Source organism: Phoca vitulina, unplaced genomic scaffold (genome assembly GCF_004348235.1).
Source record: "Phoca vitulina isolate PV1807 unplaced genomic scaffold, GSC_HSeal_1.0 scaffold88, whole genome shotgun sequence".
Classification (NCBI taxonomy): domain Eukaryota; kingdom Metazoa; phylum Chordata; class Mammalia; order Carnivora; family Phocidae; genus Phoca; species Phoca vitulina.
Genome location: NW_022589791.1, coordinates 3,568,193 through 3,587,993, shown reverse-complemented (window position 1 = coordinate 3,587,993; position 19,801 = coordinate 3,568,193). Strand labels below are relative to the sequence as shown.

Below are 19,801 nucleotides of genomic sequence, written 5' to 3'. Positions count from 1 at the left end.
AATTGATTTTTCAGTGCACACAGAATTTAACTAAGGCATTGAACAGACATAAATACCAAAGTAAGTGTTTAGAGACCCTGTACCAGAGGAACTACAGGGGTGAGATGGATGGATAGAAGACATGACAATAAAGATTTTTAGTTTTGAGGGGCATCTGGGTGCCTCAGTCGGCTAAGTGTCTGCCTTTGGCTCAGGTCATGATCCCAGGGTCCTGAGATCGAGCCCCATTTGGGCTCTCTCCTCAGCGGGGAGTCTGCTTCTCTCCCTGTCTTTCCCCTGCTCATGCTCTCTCTCTCTCTCTCTCTCTGTGTGTGTGTCTCTCTCTCTCAAATAAATAAGTAGAATCTTTTAAAAAAAGATTTTTAGTTTTGAGATGCACAGATCAGAACTTTTGAATGAAACATCACTAACACAGTAGAAAGAAGAAAATACTGAACAATTTTATCTTGATTGTTTGCCTTCAGTTCTCATTTCAGGTGATTTTAAAATTAGTGTGAGATATTTTTTCCTAAATTTTTATATTATTCCATTTATAAGCAACAATAGCAATAATGCACTAACAGGATCTTAATAACAGAGTATTCTTTAAAATCACATGTACTTGTATATACCTTTAGTTCTTACAAGCGCTTTTAATTTCAATGATAAAATTTTCTAATACAGGACTCAGTGACATTTAATTAGTGAATAAAGGCATAGGTAAAGGTAATGTATAACATATATATATCTGTCTTTGAAGTTTCTAAAAAAGACCATCACTAGAACATCTGTTTGCAAAGCATCTAAATTAAAATACACAAATGGGTTTCATTAAAAACATATTTAAAACTTCTGGGTAGAGTTCAGCTAATTAAGTGATTCAAATTAACAACCTTAAGAGTTATAGGTAAACAGGGACTCCCAGATAACGCATATGAATTTAGTATATTAAGTTTAGAACTTTAAAAAAAGGAAAAAGCCTGACAAATCAGTAAATAGCAATTGCTATTAATTTTTCACCAGGCCTTTTTGTTGAGAAATATAAACTGTTGCTGCTTTATGGTGTTCAGGACTTCAAATATTTTGTTTTCCTCGGTAGTTAGCACTAATGTGGCATTTCAGAAGTGTTGGGTTGAAAGACTAATAGAACAGCCTTTGAAATATACTTTGTGGAATCAAGGGTTGGCACACAATGGGTATGCACCGTGCTTGTTTTAATAGTTTAAAAAATATTCAGGTGTTTACTAAGTGCTAGGCATGAGCCTGGGTGCCATGAATACCTATTGGTTTGAGAACTACAAGGTCCCTGCCCTCATGAAACTTACCTAAAAACAAGAGACAGACAAGATAATTATGACTACCATGAAGAATCTACTGTAGTAATGAAATAGTGATTGTACGTGGTTACCTTAGGCTGATCATAAGGTTTTTCTAAGGAGATGACATTATAGCTGAGGGCGGGAGTGATAAAAAGCTAAGTTTGGGGGAGAGGATGGATCTCTACAAAAGGTATAGAAAACTAAAAGGCTCTCAGGTAAAAATGGGGTGTTCATGGAGTTTAGTAAAGCAGGAAAATTGTTTGAAGTGGAATTTGAACGGGTAGGCAGATCACAGAAGGCACGAGTCACAGCAGACCATGTCGGGATGTACTGAATGTCTTCTATAGCACTGTGAATAGTGATCGCCACTTTGCAAACTACATTTTAGCAGGGTGATTTATTTTAAAAAATAAATCTCTTTCAGATCAGGTATTTGGAGCCAATCTTGCTAATCTTTGTCAGAGAGAAAATGGCACAGTGCCAAAATTTGTGAAGTTATGCATTGAACATGTTGAAGCATATGGTAAGAAAATGAATTTTTTTTTTATGTTAAGCACACTAACCCATTGTTTTGCCATCAGAATCCTTAGGATTTTTGATTTTGAATGATGGAACAGTCATAAGATGTTAAGAAAAGCATCTTGTTTGCAAAACTTACATGTTTTAATGGTTACATATATCTGTTTTAAATTAAGACCTTTGCAGGCACCTGTTGAATATTCAGCACTTCTAGCTGATTAAGTGTATGGTATTCTTTGAAGCCATTTGGAGTTGGCCTTTGCTTAAAATGAAGAAGGTGGTGATTATGAAACTGAGTTTATTAAGAAGTGATTTGACAGTGTAGAAGATAGGAGATTGTGTTTACTTACAAGAGAAAGTTGCTTCTCTTTATAATAAAAATGAGATGACATTTTATAACTGTTAAATCAACTATAAAATGTCTAAGTAGACAAACCTTATGTCATTTCCTGTTAAATAAGACTTAAACGAATTTATATTTTGGTTGATTTTAACATAATATTTATACTAGTTTTATATAAAATAATTACCATGATGGTAATCACATTAACTTGTACCTGTACATCATCAAAAACATCTTGTACAATTAAAACATTTGCATAACTTGTGATTTCTGTCAGTTTCAGATCTTGTCGTTGACTTTTTTGTCAACATGACAATAGAGACACTGTGCCTTTATTTGAAGTTCTATGAATAGCTCGTCAGATAATGTGCTTTGTTAAATGTGTACAGCATTATCATTTAATGAATATTTGGATTTTTTAGGCTTAATTGGGTGAATTTCACAGTTCTGTTCCACATATAAAAAGAAATAAACTATATCAAATTATCAATTGTTTTTATAGAGCCTTTATTTTAATTGATAACTTTATTTATTACAAGCACTTATAAGGACAACCATCTTTAAAAGAGTGCTTTAATATGTACATTTACAGGGCGCCTGGGTGGCTTAGTCATTAAGCGTCTGCCTTCGGCTCAGGTCATGATCCCAGGGTCCTGGGATCGAGTCCCACATCGGGCTCCCTGCTCGGCGGGAAGCCTGCTTCTCCCTCTCCCACTCCCCCTGCTTGTGTTCCTGCTCTCGCTGTCTCTCTCTCTGTCAAATAAATAAAATCTTTTAAAAAATAAAAAAATATGTACATTTACATTATGAAATGTGCAAAAAAAAATGGATGGGCTGGTTTTCTCTTTTGGTTTCCTTTACTTTCTGAACTATCCCCAGGAGTAGAAGTTTATCTTAAATTGTTTGTATTTCAAGTTTAATGAGATGATTTGTTTTGAGATGATCCACAGTCTACATGATAAATTAGAATTGTTGCTGTTTATTAAACAGAATTCAGAGTGTTATCTCCACCCCCCTCTCTCTCTGCCAAGCATCTATAAAAAGCCAGTTAGAGGAAAAGAGTATTTGCCCATTTGATTTTAGACTCATGTTAATGAATAAGGATTCTGAAACATGCAAGCATCTTTAGAAGAGGCACCTACTTAAAACACAAAAATATTTTAATTTTCTCTTAGGTTTGGATGTTGATGGGATATACAGAGTAAGTGGCAACCTTGCAGTGATCCAGAAACTGAGATTTGCTGTCAATCATGGTAAGATCATACTCTTTATTATTATGTGCAAAAAAAGCACTCATAACTTTTAGAATCAGTTTAAAGTTATTTAAAAAAATTTCCTATTCTGTTTTTCAGATGAGAAATTGGATTTGAATGATAGTAAATGGGAAGATATTCATGTTATTACTGGAGCACTCAAAATGTTTTTTCGAGAATTACCAGAACCTCTTTTTACGTTTAACCATTTTAATGATTTTGTTAATGCAATTAGTAAGTATGTCATTACACTTAATTTTTTTTCTACATGTTGAAAGTCCTCTGTACCGATTAAGCCACTACATTGTTTGATCTTTCTTTTAAATTATTTCAAAGGATTGTTTTACTTTAGAAGTTTTAAATGTGACCACCAGATGTCACTGTGTATTACCAAATGTCAGGTTCGAAACTATGTCACTGTTTTCAATTTCATGCATAATCTCTCATTATTATCTTTTTTTTTTTTTAGAACAAGAACCAAGACAGCGAGTCGCTGCTGTTAAGGACCTAATCAGACAGTTGCCAAAGCCAAATCAAGATACAATGCAGATTCTTTTTAGACATCTCAAAAGGTAAGAGGTTCACCACAGAAAAGAAATAGTAATTTAATTAGGGAGAAAAACAGAGAAAGGTAAGAGAAATGCACGGTTATGAGGTGTGGTATAGTACCCACGAGGCCAGGGTCCCTCAGACGTTGGTTCACATCCCAGCTGTGCTGCTTGCTGTCTTTGTAACTTGAAAAAGAGAACTCCTCTGGGCCTTTTTCCTCATAGGTAAATGTTCTGGTATGAAAAATATTTACTTAATGTTATATGCGAAGCATTTATATAATGCCTAGCATGTAAGTGTTCAGAAATTGTTGTTTAAGTTCATTAACCTGAAGATGAGATTTTGAGATGAGGACTATTAAATTACCTTAGAAGAAAGCCATCATGGCTTTCAGGTTACTACGTAGCCATTTTAATAACTGATTTTTGCCTTCTGACAGAACACTAAAATAGTAAAGTAAATTATCCTAATGAAGGAGATTAAAAAAAAAAAACAAACATAGGATTAGTAAAATGAAAATTTAATCTCTCTATCCTAATGAAATTTTTTCCCCCATCACCCTAGTGGAGTAATTATTGTTACCTGAATTGTAGTTCATACTTAATTGTGTGTCTTGCTTTAGACACTAAGCTGAAATATCACACATTGAAAGTTTGTTAGAGTATGTATAATTATACCTTTCAGCTGTGTTTACCCAAAAGAAACCTTCATGTGATGTTTGGACTGAATCCTACTTGGTTTTAAGTAGCTTGTATGTATTTTAGGAAAATGAGCACTATTTCTCATTTCTAAATGCAAACTGTTTATGTTTATAATACAGTTTGAAAAATTTTTCCTCTCGTATGTTTTCTCTTTTAACAATTTATTTTTCCCCCCTTAGAGTTATAGAAAATGGAGAAAAAAACCGAATGACCTATCAGAGTATAGCAATTGTGTTTGGTCCCACTCTGTTGAAGCCAGAGAAGGAGACTGGTAATATAGCAGTTCATACTGTCTACCAAAATCAGATTGTAGAATTAATTCTACTGGAAATAAATTCCATCTTCGGGCGTTGATTCTTATTGAAGACAGCCTGTGGACTGTTGAAGCCGGATTCCATCAGATTTCAAATCCTTATACATGATGTATTTTATTTTTGGACCAAGCAGTGACTCTTTGATTTTGCACTTTTTTGAGGGATCAGAAGGGAATGGGGGAGTCAAGATGTGTGTTAGGCCCTCATATTTGCTGCTTTGTTGCAAGTTGATATAGCTGTGTGTAATTTTGAATTAATTTTATCCTGAATGTTTGCATTTCATACTCTGAATTTCAGTAAAAATCAAAACTTGTAACCAGTCGTATACACTGGATAATTTGGTAAGAAAACTACATTTTTTTTTTCTCAAACTGGATAATGTAGAATTTCTTCTCATGATTCATTAGATTCATCACTTGATAGAACAGTACTCACTATCAGTTATTTTGAAGACGCTCTTGGGCATTCTAAACAAAATGAAGTATATCCTTTTTGAAACCTGTGTATTTATTTTTCAGGGTTTCTGCATGCAGTGGCAGTCTTAAGTTCTACAGTTCATTCTAACCCAGAGGTAATCCCTCGGCGAAGGCTTGCCACCTTCCCTGTGTTGCACACCATCCTTATTGGATGGATGTCTTAGTCGCTTGTTGAGCAGCACACTAATATTACTTAACACACTGTGATATACTGGAGTTTAATTTAGCATAAGTCAGTTCAGGGTATTTTGGGGCTGTCTGTGCTACGCTGATTTGTAGCTAAGAATCCTGATTATATCTAGTGCCATACTGAGTTCTTGGTATGACCCTGTGGAAACAGACATTATTTGATGTAAATATAAGCTAAAGACTTAATGTCCTTTAGCTTATGTATATAATTTTGTTGTATAGTCTCAGAGTACATTCTAACCTGACATTTCTAATCATGATATTGGTAATCTTTTCCGTGAATATTAGGTTTCCTCCAGAAATGGGCTGTTATTTGAGAAACTTAACTGTGTGCACTTTTAGATTTTAATTACATTTACAGGCAAATCACTGTAATGCAAATGGTACTGGAAAAATACTGAATAGACTTGCTAAATGGTAAATGCACTACAAGAGGAATCTTTTAGATAATTTAATATGTACAGAATACATTAGAAAAAAATTTATTACAGAATTCTAACTGCAGTATGAATAGTGGAAACCCATATGTAAATTAGATGGATGTCAAATGGAAAATGACATTGCTAAATTTGAGAATTTCTTTTTACATTACTAATGTAGATTGATTTGTATAATAAAACAGGGTTTGGAAGGTTTTGTTACAGAGAGCATGGTCTGTTGAAGATATTTTAAGATGTATTTTTCTAGATTAACTGATGTATATGAAATGTCTAATCCAAATAAAGAAAACTATAAGAGGTTTAGAGATTTTCCATTGGAAATGTGCATTTTGGTTTTTAATTTTTTTCTTGTTTTTGCATTTACTGGCATACTCTTATACCTCATTTTTAAAAAATCAACTGAATCCAATATTTCCTGCGGTAAATATATTTTCCTCATTTTTTCCACACCTTTTCTACTCCCTGCCATGCCAACACCTCCTCCACTCTCCCCTCTCCAATTTTCATTTCTTCATCAATATTTGAAAGTGAATGATTTGTGACCAAGACTCCTTTTCTTAGAATTGCATTTGTAATTTACAGATTGCCTTCCTTGGGAACAAATAGTTTTTGTACAATCCAAAAATCTCTCACCTGAGTTTTGTGGTAAAAATATTGTTTGTTGTTGTGGTCTTGTTAAATTGGTAACAAACCAAGCTACTTGATAGCTATGGAAAGCAGATTGTTTTGGGCAGGGATAAAAAGCCCCAAAATGAGAACGTTTGTATTTGTCTAACAATGTCCTGAACAATACAGTATGCTTTAGAACTGGCCTATATAGTGATTGTATGCCAGCAAAACCATTAGACTCAAACCAGTGACGCTCTTTCTCTTGGTAGCTGTGGACATAACAAAGATTAAAATTGTCCTATGTTTCTTGTTTCAAAGTACATGTGTATGTATGTGGAGTCTTAAATGTTTTATTAGTCTACAGCTAATTAGTTTATTGTAATATTGTATGTACAGTGAGATCAATGTCTTGTGTTTTCATCTTTTGTGAATTAAAAATTCTCACTTGTTTTTTTTTTTTTTTGTAATAACAAAACCAGTAATATTTTCCTGTCTTGACAACTTGGTTTTTAGTAGAAAATATATTAAAGGCTGAAATAAATTGTCAGTGGAATTTCATTTGCTAATAGGCCCTCCTTCAGAATGTCATTGTAGAAAAGTAGTTGGAAATTGAAAGAAATAGTATATTCACATGTGTTATTACATTTAATTAGAAGAAGAAAAATACTTATTTAAATTTTACAACTGTAAGGAATTTTACCTTTTACTCTGGAAAAATGATGTTACCTTTTAGTTAGAGGCAAATCTGCAGAATTTTTTTTTTCTTATGGGAAAAGCACAAATGGCATAATTCAGCCAAACTGGGCTCAGGCAGATGTGTTATGTACACATACACGTGGATGTGTATGGAAATGTGTGTGTGTGTGTGTGTGTGTGTGTGTGTGTCACTGCTTACCTACAGATGAAAACTCAGTAATAGTAATAATGGCAGATACCTGGAGACCTTTGTGCTATTTTAGTTTCATGCCAGGCTTCTTTGTAAGCCTGTAATACTAGATGTTAAGATAGCAGGGAGAGGAAAAAGTTATTCTGTAATTTTGCTAAGAGATTCTTTTCCAGCTCGTGGGAGAGACCCTCTAATTAAATATTTAAAGTAAACACGTAGTTTCCCATGACACTAATTTCTCCAACATCTTTAGGCATTTAAAAAACACAGAGGAGGGGCACCTGGGTAGCTCAGTCGTTAAGCGTCTGCCTTCAGCTCAGGTCATGATCCCAGGGTCCTGGGATCGGGCCCCGCATCGGGCTCCCTGCTCCGCGGGAAGCCTGCTTCTCCCTCTCCCACTCCCCCTGCTTGTGTTCCTGCTCTCACTCTCTCTCTCTCTCTGTCAAATAAATAAAATCTTTAAAAAATAAAAAGAACACAGGAGTCTACAACATGTCATTTTAGTAAAGAAGAAAAAAAGTCAAATGGGTGTCATGCTCTTGCTGGCCTAATAAAAGTCAAATGCTCAAAGATCGCATCTGTATAGAAAATTGAAAATGGGTAGAAAATAAGATTTTATGGAGTTTGCTAGTCTCTCTGAACTCTAGCCATCAGCTCTAATGATCCTCTTTTATAGGAAGCACGGTTCTAATACAAGACTAGAGATGGTGTTTAATAGGGACTGTAGCCTGAATGTAACTGTATATTACATTCCCGGATGTGGGGCACAGTTTTGTTTTTGTTTGTTTTTTAAACAGTATTTCAATATAACTAATACAGTTCTGTTAAATGAAACTTTAGTTTTAAACCAAAAAAAAAAAAAAAACCACACACAAAAAAAACCTCCCCACAAAAAACAAAAAGCAGAGGGGGCTGCAAAACAAAATCAACAGCCTTACAATAATGGTGTATTAGAATCTATTGGAAATTCACAAGCTGCAGACCCAGGCCAAGCAGAGTCAGACTTAGTATTCTAGAGAAGGGGGAGGTACAGAATGCCTAATGAGACATTCTGTAACTACTAAAGACAAGGGACTTCTCCTGAAGAATCTCAATTAGTCTTCTCAACTGAAGTTTTGTGGGCCAGTGGTGGCTGTAAATATATTCAGCTGGATTGAGCTTTTACAAATTAGCCTTATGTGAATATGGCACTTAAATGAACTCTTTCATTTCCTTCATTGCTTCCCTTCTCCCACAGGAAAAAAAGGAAAGAAAAAAAAAAGCACTTTCATGGTACTCTTAAAAACAGCACTTGTAGAACAAGGTAACTGTTTAACAAACCACTACAAAATGTATTTAGAATCTAAAGTCTGATTTCTTATTTTTTCTCATCAATCCCCCTCCCCTTTATTTTACTTCCTCTCCGTGTTTTCAGAAAAACCGGTTCTGGTAAAGATTTTAAAATTACTAATGTCGATAGCTAAATCAGGTAGTTCTTATAGTTGTGGCTCACGCTGTAAGTTGGAACTTGTAATGTCATGAATCTTGTAATGTTGATAAAATTCATGGTGACATCAGAGCAAAAATGAGGATGTGGAAGCTCTTATCAACAGGGCCTTTGCAGAGGTAGACCTCAAACTCTGTAAGCTCATGGTGGAGTGACTGGTGAAGATTCAGCATAACATTCAAGGGCTCCTTTCTCCTCCTGGGCATTTTGAGAGTTGGTTTATATTTAGGCAAGAGAAATGGGACTCTTAGACACTCAAGTAAAACTGAGTTTCATTGATTGGTAAAGCAGGACAGAACCAATAGGGACCCTCACATTCATAGTCTTACTTTATGGAAGCACAAAATGATAAGCCTAAAACTGAAGGGAAGAGATATCTTGACATTATGTCTCTTTAAAGTTTGTGATCAATTTAAGTAAAGCATATTCTGGTATGTTCAAATAATATCCTTTGAGGAAGAAACTAGATACTTCTCTACATATTGGAAGCATCTGTTTTCAAGCTAAGTTAATTTTTATTTATATGGTATATTGAAACTTCTTTTATATATCATGTACATCTATTAGGAATATAGAGGTGTCAGGGGGTTGTGGGTAGGTAGTGCTTTCTTCTGGTCTCTCCTAGTTCTAGTTGTATGAATAGTAAACCAGTATCCCTTTCCCTCCCCTGGCAAATCATCAGACTTCAGTGGTTCTCTTTCTACCTGCTGACACTCTGGACTGGCCATTGTGTTCATTAATCTCTGTTTAATATGGATATCTGCTTTCACTTGAGTTCTGGAGCTGTGCTGTCCCAATATTGTAGCCACTGGCCACGTGTGGCAACTTAAATTTCATTAAAATAAAGTTAAACATGAAAATCCAGTCAGAGCAGCCACTCTAAATGTTCACTAGTGACGGAGTTGATGGTCACTGTACTGGACAGTGCTGTTATGGAAGGTCGGTTGTGAGGAATAAGCAATTACAAAAGACAAAATTCTTTCAAAAAATATATGCTCTAAAGCGTTATATAATCCTCCCTCATGCTTGTCTCAAGTACATGACACTAGAGTTTAAAATCAAGGAGAGAGAACATTTTTATAAAGGTCTGCCAAACTTTGAATATTTGTCCCATTATATGCTCTCATTAGGGGTAGCTGGAAGGGTGGTAAATGTGATTTGACTTCTATTACAGCTCCATTACAATTTGGTGAAAATCCATTTGAAACTACAGCCTAAGAAAAGCCTCAGGTGACACTGTTCTCTGGGAAATGTAGGAATGCTGTACTGGGGTATTTCTGAGACTATGTCACAGTATTCTTACATTTAGATTTTAGGAAAGATTTTCTGAAATCATATTTTAGAAACTGAATAATTAAAGAAATGGTTCTAATTAGAGCATTCCCTTGAGATCCAAGTTCCCTCACCTTGTATTTACTTTTTATTTTTTTATTTTTAAAGATTTTATTTATTTATCTGACAGAGAGAGATGCAGCGGGAGAGAGAACACAAGCAAGGGGAGTGGGAGAGGGAGAAGCAGGCTTCCCGCGGAGCAGGGAGCCCGAAGTGGGGCTCGATCCCAGGACCCCGGGATCATGACCTGAGCCGAAGGCAGATGCCCAGCGACTGAGCCACCCAGGGGCCCCTGATTTTTTTTTTTTTAATTTTTATTTATTTGTGGGAGAGAGAGCACAAGTAGGGGGAGCAAGCAGCAGGCAGAGAGAGAAGTAGGCTCCCTGCTGAGCAAGGAGCTGGATGCGGGACTCGATCCCGGATCATGACCTGAGCCAAAGGCAGACGCTTAACCAACTGAGCCACTCAGTACTTTTGATTTCTAGCAGTGCCCTTTAAGAGGTAGTGGAGATCTTGAAGAGCCTACGTACAAAATTTCTCTTTAAATGAGAGTGACATCTAGCCATGGATACAGGGAAATTTTTGATAGTCAAAGTTAGTCGATCTGCACATGATTTCACCAGATGCTTACTCAAGTGTGGACAGTGACGATACACAGAGGCCATAGACTAGATGGTAATTAGCATTTTTCATTTTCGTCTTTATCAAAATGTTTAAGGGTCCCAGGCCAGAGGTACTTCTGTGCATAGTTGACATATATAATGCTCTGGTTGAAGAAGATGCTACTGTTGTATGTTCAACCTTGTTATAAAGGCTGTTAATAAGTATCTTATTTCTAGGTAGTGAGTTTAATAGTTTGTTACTTATTTCCATTAACCCAACCTGTTGACAGAATGCTTTAGGTCAGACTTAAGCAAATCATAGGGTGAAGAAGCTTTGCCATCTAGTAAAATTAACTCAGAAAACCCTCCTCCCATCTGCTCATTAAGAAGTCCATTGGAATGTGAAATACTTCTTTCTGTGTCTTTTCTTCTGCCTTCCTTTTATCTCCCCTCCCCTCCTCTGTCTCAGTAGTTGCTGTTTGCTTTAGACGATCAGATGAGTGGCTACTCACAGAGGCTGTTTTGAGACTTATTTGAGGCTGTTGTGTCCCAAGTGTCCAGGTTTCCTGGAGGGGAGTTAGACTTAAAGAGGAATCAAAGCCCTCTAGGGAACACAGCTGTGTCAAGGAGGAAACTAAACCTTTTATAAGGAGCAATCCCAGTGTCTTTGGATGACCTAGTTCTGACTGTGAGTTTCCCGGAATTCAATCCATTATGTTAGATGACCAGATCTGATGTAACATTTCTGACATCTGGCTGCATCTTATGACTGCCCTCTCTGGTCATGTCCTTGTCTCCTGACTTGTTATATTAGCCAAATAGAGCATTGTCAAAACAGTGACAACCTTCTTTACCCATCTTGTCACTCTGAACAACTGTAGCATATCCAGTTGGCATGAATGGTTCTACAAAGCCAGCATCAGACAATATGCAATTGCTGTTTTTTTTTGTTTTTTTTTTTTAAGATTTTATTTATTTGAGAGAGAGAGAATGAGAGAGAAAGAACACACGAGAGAGGGGAGGGTCAGAGGGCGAAGCAGACTCCCTGCTGAGCAGGGAGCCCGATGTGGGACTCCATCCCGGGACTCCAGGATCATGACCTGAGCTGAAGGCAGTCGTCCAACCAACTGAGCCACCCAGGCGCCCTGCAATTGCTGTTTTAAATGATGGGTAGTACTGAAACATCTCCCACTGAATAGGAGGTTGGGAAGAGAGTTAATACAACAATCTGCTAAGAGCCCATTTATTCATTCAACAAATTCAGTATATTTGTTTTAGGTGTTTAAGCATAGTGTTAACCTCTGAGGATAAAGTGGTAAACAAAACTGATGGAATCCCTGCTTTTATGTTTGTAGTTTTGAGATTGGTAATATGACAACTCGTATATATTTAATTCTGACATATACGTGTTTTGAGTAGGTGCGTTCAGAATGACCAATCTCAAGTAGTTTTATTAGGGTGCCTTCCAAGTTAGCTACTTGTGTTGTGGTCATGCCAGTCTACTGAGATTGAACTAAGATTTATTGCTACATAATTGGGTAACATGTTAAGAATGACATAATTCTTGAGTACTTGTTGAGGTGATGTAAGGTGAGTTTGTCAAATACAAGAAATGTTGAAGGCTTTGATGAAGCATAGTTTCAATTGATGAGGCCTGGTTTTAAACAAATGGATCATCCTGGCATGAAACAATAAGATGTGAAGTGGAACATTCTCAACGAAAGTGTTAGAAAAAGCATGGATTTAATAACAATAGTGGTTCCACAAGAAATCCACATCATACTTATGTATAAAATACATGGAGAGGATCCTAGGAAGATGGTGGTGGGGACAGCATAGTTTTTGATTTGCACATTAAAACAACAAGCACATTAAAACAACATAATCACATTGATGGTAAAACTAGGTAATGAGGTATCCTCACAACCCTCCAGATACCAGTAGGTGGGATTAAAGCACCAACACCTCCAAGATCTGCAGTGATATTGGTGTCTCAGAGAGGAACAAGAAAGAAGCAACAGGGTAGCATCTGTTAGGTCTGAGAACAGGAAAACCACAATATAACCATCAGGATTTAAGGGGCTAAAACACTCTAGCCTCTGGGAATTCTCAAAACCAGCTTGCCCGAGCTTTCTTCCAGGACAAGTCACATTGATGAAAAGTTGCTGTGAGTGGAATCAAAATTGAACAGGATAGGGACAACAGACCAAAAAGATTGCTAGTTCAAATTGTAGAAAGGAAGTAGAGCCAGGAAATCCCAGGAACCAAGCTGTCATGTTTTTTTAACACAATGCAAAAACAACACAAGAATGAATCTGTTAACGAAGCTTTTCTGAATCCCATTTCAATAGTTCAAGAAAATTAATTTTATACAAAAATGAGCAAAATAATAGTATCAAGGCCAAATACCAAATAAAATTATAAGAAAAAGAATAAGGAGAATAACATCTGTATGGAAAATGGAAGCATGCCAGAAAACACATGCCCACAAAAGAAAACTGTAACCTATTATTGCAAAAGGAACTCAAAATCTTTAAGAAATGACATAAGACATGAAAGAACAACAAAGAACAGAATTATAAGAAATAGCTTGACAACTCAGGAAAGAATTAGAAATAGAAGGAAATATTTCAGAATTGTAAATAGAAACATAAGAGCATATAAATAAAACAATACCCTAAAAGGAACAGAAGATATAAAAAAGAAAAATTATTTTTAAAAAAATTTTTTAAGAAAAATTTTTTAAATCAAAGATTTAAGGAAAGTTTTTTAAAGATTAAAAAATGTTATTGAAGGGAGCAGAGCAAGATGGAGGAGTAGGAGACCTGGATTTCGTCTGGTCCCAGGAATTCAGCTGGATAGGGATCAAACCATTCTGAACACCTACAAACTCAACAGGAGATCGAAGAAAAGAATAGCAACAACTCTCTGAACAGAAAAGCGACCACTTTCTGGAAGGTAGGACGTGTGGAGAAGTGAATCTGAGGCGACATTCGGGAGGCTAGACGGCGGGGGAGGGGGCCTCCGTCTGCCACTTCTGGCAAGTGATAGAGCCTTGGAGCACAAAATCGGAACTTTTAGAAGTTGGCTCCACTGAGGGACGTTGCTCCAGTGGCTAAGCGGGGGGTGGAACTCTCGCGGGGACAGTGTGGTCTCAGGACCCTCGGGGTCACAGAAAGACCTGGGGTGCCTGAGTGTGGCAGAGTTCCCAGGTATCGGGGCAGGGAAGCTGGCTGCAGAGACGGAGCCGAGGAGTAGGCTCTCAGCTCGGGGTGGCCATAAACCGTGATCCGCGGCACAGTTGGGCCACTGCTCCTCCAGCAGGGACCCAACAAGCAGCAGATCTGGGGAGACTCCCCTCCCTCCCCCAGGAGGAGCGGCCCGGGAGCGCACCGCAGGGATCTGCTGGGTTTGGAGACTCCACACGGGGTCGGGTGCCAGAGACAGAAACACTCGGTCACAGGCCGGGTGAGCATGGAGTGCGGCCGGAGACCCGGGAGACGGGAGTGACTGACTGCTTTTCTCTGGGGGCTCACTGAGGACTGGGGCCCCGAGGTCTCGGCTCCTCTGGGGTGGAGATTGGGAGGCCATTTTCATTCTCCTTCTCCAAATCTGTAGGGAAAGCTTGCAGGGAACAAAAGCTCCGGAGAGCAAACCCGAGCAGATTACTTAGCCCAGACGGCAAGGGAGGGGCAATTCCGCCTCCGGCAAAGATATTTGGGAACCACGGCAACAGGCCCCTCCCCCAGAAGATCAGTGAGAACTGCCAGCCAAGACCAAGTTTACCAATCAGTGAGAACAGCAGAACCCCAAGGCTAGGGGAATACTGCACATAGAATCCATGGCTTTTCCCCCATGATTCTTTAGTCTTTCAAAGTCAATTTTTTTTTGAATTTTTCTTTTTCCCTTTTTCAACCAACATCTTATCAATCCCTTTTTTAAAAAATATTTTTTTGTTTTTCATTTTTAGAGTCATATTCTATCCCTTCATAGTAGTTACCCTTATTTTTGGTATATATATATATATATAAGTTGTTCTCTCTTTAAAAGTTTGAGATACAGTTTCTTCTAACAGATCAAAATATACCCTAAATCTCTAGTGTATGGCTTTGTTCTAGTCTCCTGCCTGATCACATTCTCTCCCTTTTTTTTTTTTAAATCCCCTTCTTTCTTTTTTCAACCAACTTCTTATTTTATCAATTCCTTTTATAAAATTTTTTATAATTTTCATCTTTACAGTCATATTCCATCCCTTCATCATATCAACCCTTATTTTTGTACATATATAAGTTTTTCTTTCTTTAAAATGTTGGGAGGCACTTTCTTCTAACAGACCAAAATACGCCCAAAATCTAGTGTGTGGCACTGATCTATGCACCAGCATGATCATGTTTGATCATATTCTGTTTTTTTTTTTGTTTTGTTTTTGTTTGTTTTTATCTTTTTCTTTTTCTTTTTTTTTCTTTTTTTCTTTTCTTTCTTTCCCTTTCTTTTCCCCCAGTTTCAGGTCTTTTCTGATTTGTTTAGTGTATATTTTCTGGGGACGTTGTTACCCTGTTAGCATTTTGTTCTCTCATTCATCTATTCTCCTCTGGACAAAATGACAAGACGGAAAAAATCACCTCAACAAAAAGAACAAGAGGCAGTACCGACTGCCAGGGACCTAATCAATACGGACATTAGTAAGATGTCGGAACTAGAGTTCAGAATGACGATTTTAAAAATACTAGCTGGGCTTGAAAAAAGCATTGAAGTTATTAGAGAAACCCTTTCTGGAGAAATAAAAGAACTAAAATCTAACCAAGTCAAAATCAAAAAGGCTATTAATGAGGTGCAATAAAAAGTGGAGGCTCTAACTGCTAGGATAAATGAGGCAGAAGAGAGAATTAGTGATATAGAAGACCAAATGATGGAAAATAAAGAAGCTGAGAAAAAGAGAGAGAAACAACTACTGGATCACGAGGGCAGAATTCGAGAGATAAGTGATACCATAAGATGAAACAACATTAGAATAATTGGGATCCCAGAAGAAGAAGAAAGAGAGAGGGGCAGAAGGTATATTGGAGCAAATTATAGCAGAGAACTTCCTTAATTTGGGGAAAGAAACAGGCATCAAAATCCAGGAGGCACAGAGAACCCCCCTCACGATCAATAAAAATAGGTCAACATCTGGACATCTAATAGTAAAACGTACGAGTCTCAGAGACAAGAGAAAATCCTGAAAGCAGCTCGGGACAAGAGATCTGTAACCTACAATGGTAGAAACATTAGATTGGCAACAGACCTATCCACAGAGACCTGGCAGGCCAGAAAGGACTGGCATGATATATTCAGAGCACTAAATGAGAAAAATATGCAGCCAAGAATACTATATCCAGCTAGGATGTCATTGAAAATTGAAGGAGAGATAAAAAGCTTCCAGGACAAACAAAAACTAAAGGAATTTGCAAACACGAAACCAGCCCTACAACAAATATTGAAAGGGGTCCTCTAAGCAAAGAGAGAGCCTAAAAGCAACATAGACCAGAAAGGAACACAGACAATATACAGTAACAGTCACCTTACAGGCAATACAATGGCACTAAATTCATATCTTTCCATAGTTACCCTGAATGTAAATGGGCTAAATGCCCCAATCAAAAGGCACAGGCTATCAGATTGGATAAAAAAACAAGACCCATCAATATGCTGTCTGCAAGAGAGTCGTTTTAGACCCAAGGACACCCCCAGATTGAAAGTGAAGGGGTGGAAAACCATTTACCATGCTAATGGACACCAAAAGAAAGCTGGGGTGGCAATCCTTATAGCAGACAAATTAGATTTTAAACCAGAGACTGTAATAAGAGATGAGGAAGGACACTATATCCTACTTAAAGGGTCTATCCAACAAGAAGGTCTAACAATTGTAAATATCTATGCCCCTAACATGGGAACAGCCAATTATATAAGCCAATTAATAACAAAAGCAAAGAAACACATTGACAACAATACAATAATAGTGGGGGACTTTAACACCCCCCTCACAGAAATGGACAGATCATCTAAGCAAAAGATCAACAAGGAAATAAAGACTTTAAATGACACACTGGACCAAATGGACTTCACAGATATATTCAGAACATTCCATCCCAAAGCAACAGAATACACATTCTTCTCTAGTGCCCATGGAACATTCTCCAGAATCGATCACATCCTAGGTCATAAATCAGGTCTCAACCAGTACCAAAAGATTGGGATCATTCCCTGCCTATTTTCAGACCACAATGCTTTGAAACTAGAACTCAATCACAAGAGGAAAGTCAGAAAGAACTCAAATACATGGAGGCTAAAGAGCATCCTACTAAAGAATGAATGGGTCAACCAGGAAATTAAAGAAGAATTTAAAAAATTCATGGAAACCAATGAAAATGAAAACACAACTGTTCCAAATCTTTGGGATACAGCAAAGGCAGTCCTAAGAGGAAAGTATATAGCAATACAAGCCTTTCTCAAGAAACAAGAAAGATCTCAAATATACAACCTAACCCTACACCTAAAGGAGCTGGAGAAAGAACAGCAAATAAAGCCTAAACCCAGCAGGAGAAGAGAAATAATAAAGATCAGAGCAGAAATCAATGAAATAGAAACCAAAAGAACAGTAGAACAGGTCAACGAAACTAGGAGCTGGTTCTTTGAAAGAATTAACAAGATTGATAAACCCCTGGCCAGACTTATCAAAAAGAAAAGAGAAAGGACCCAAATCAACAAAATCATGAATGAAAGAGGAGAGATCACAACCAACACCAAAGAAATACAAACAATTATAAGAACATATTATGAGCAACTCTATGCCAGCAAATTAGATAATCTGGAAGAAATGGATGCATTTCTAGAGATGTATCAACTACCAAAACTGAACCAGGAAGAAATAGAAAACCTGAACAGGCCTATAACCACTAAGGAAATTGAAGCAGTCATCAAAAATCTCCCAAAAAACAAAAGCCCAGGGCCAGATGACTTCCCAGGGGAATTCTACCAAACATTTAAAGAAGAATTAATACCTATTCTTCTGAAACTGTTCCAAAAAATAGAAATGGAAGGAAAACTTCCAAACTCATTTTATGAGGCCACCATTACCTTGATCCCAAAACCAGACAAAGACCCCATCAAAAAGGAGAACTACAGACCAATATCCCTGATGATCATGGATGCAAAAATTCTCACCAAAATACTAGCCAATAGGATCCAACTGTACATTAAAAAGATTATTCACCACGACCAAGTGGGATTTATCCCTGGGCTGCAAGGTTGGTTCAACATCCACAAATCAATCAATGTGATACAATACATTAATAAAAGAAAGAACAAGAACCATATGATCCTCTCAATAGATGCAGAAAAAGCATTTGACAAAGTACAGCATCCTTACTTGATCAAAACTCTTCAGAGTATAGGCATAGAGGATACATACCTCAATATCATAAAAGCCATCTATGAAAAACCCACAGCGACTATCATTCTCAATGGGGAAAAACTGAGAGCTTTCCCCCTAAGGTCAGGAACACGGCAGGGATGTCCACTATCACCACTGCTATTCAACATAGTATTAGAAGTCCTAGCCACAGCAATCAGACAACAAAGAGAAATAAAAGGCATCCAAATCGGCAAAGAAGAAGTCAAACTCTCACTCTTTGCAGATGATATGATAGTTTATGTGGAAAACCCAAAGGACTCTACCCCAAAACTGCTAGAACTCATAGAGGAATTCAGTAAAGTGGCAGGATATAAAATCAATGCACAGAAATCAGTGGCATTCCTATACACCAAAAACAAGACAGAAGAAAGAGAAATTAAGGAGTCGATCCCATTTACAATTGCACCCAAAACCATAAGATACCTAGGAATAAATCTAACCAAAGAGGTAAAGAATCTGTACTCAGAAAACTATAAAATACTCATGAAAGGAATTGAGGAAGACACAAAGAAATGGAAAAACGTTCCATGCTCATGGATTGGAAGAACAAATACTGTGAAGATGTCAATGCTACCTAGAGCAATCTACACATTCAATGCAATCCCCATCAAAATACCATCCACTTTTTTCAAAGAAATGGAACAAATAATCCTAAAATTTGTATGGAACCAGAAAAGACCTCGAATAGCCAGAAGAATGTTGAAAAAGAAAAGCAAAACTGGTGGCATCACAATTCCAGACTTCCAGCTCTATTACAAAGCTGTCAGCATCAAGACAGTATGGCACTGGCACAAAAACAGACACATAGATCAATGGAACAGAATAGAGAGCCCAGAAATGGACCCTCAACTCTATGGTCAACTAATCTTCGACAAAGCAGGAAAGAAGGTCCAATGGAAAAAAGACAGTCTCTTCAACAAATAGTGTTGGGAAAATTGGACAGCCACATGCAGAAGAATGAAACTGGACCATTTCCTTACACCATACACAAAAATAGACTCAAAATGATTGAAAGACCTAAATGTGAGATAGGAGTCCATCAAAATCCTAAAGGAGAACACAGGCAGCAACCTCTTCGACCTCAGCCGCAGCAACTTATTCCTAGAAACATTGCCAAAGGCAAGGGAAGCAAGGGCAAAAATGAACCATTGGGACCTCATCAAGATAAAAAGCTTTTGCACACCAAAAAACCAAAAGACAACCGACAGAATGGGAGAAGATATTTGCAAATGACATATCAGATAAAGGGCTAGTATCCAAAATCTATAAAGAACTTCTTAAACTCAACACCCAAAGAACAAATGATCCAATCAAGAAATGGGCAGAAGACATGAACAGACATTTTTCCAAA

General features: G+C 37.3%; 1 protein-coding gene across 2 annotated transcripts in view; it reads left to right on the top strand.

The window, feature by feature from the left end:
- ARHGAP12 (Rho GTPase activating protein 12) overlaps nt 1-7,235 on the top strand; it is a 123,486-nt gene extending 116,251 nt beyond the window's left edge. For both annotated transcript variants that reach the window (XM_032395836.1, XM_032395835.1), the window contains 5 exons: nt 1,723-1,821; nt 3,336-3,413; nt 3,513-3,647; nt 3,883-3,985; nt 4,843-7,235. In XM_032395836.1, the coding sequence (XP_032251727.1) occupies nt 1,723-1,821; nt 3,336-3,413; nt 3,513-3,647; nt 3,883-3,985; nt 4,843-5,017 (590 nt within the window). In that variant the 3' untranslated portion in view covers nt 5,018-7,235. The remainder of the gene's footprint in view (nt 1-1,722; nt 1,822-3,335; nt 3,414-3,512; nt 3,648-3,882; nt 3,986-4,842) is intronic.
- The last annotated feature ends 12,566 nt before the right edge of the window (nt 7,236-19,801 follow it).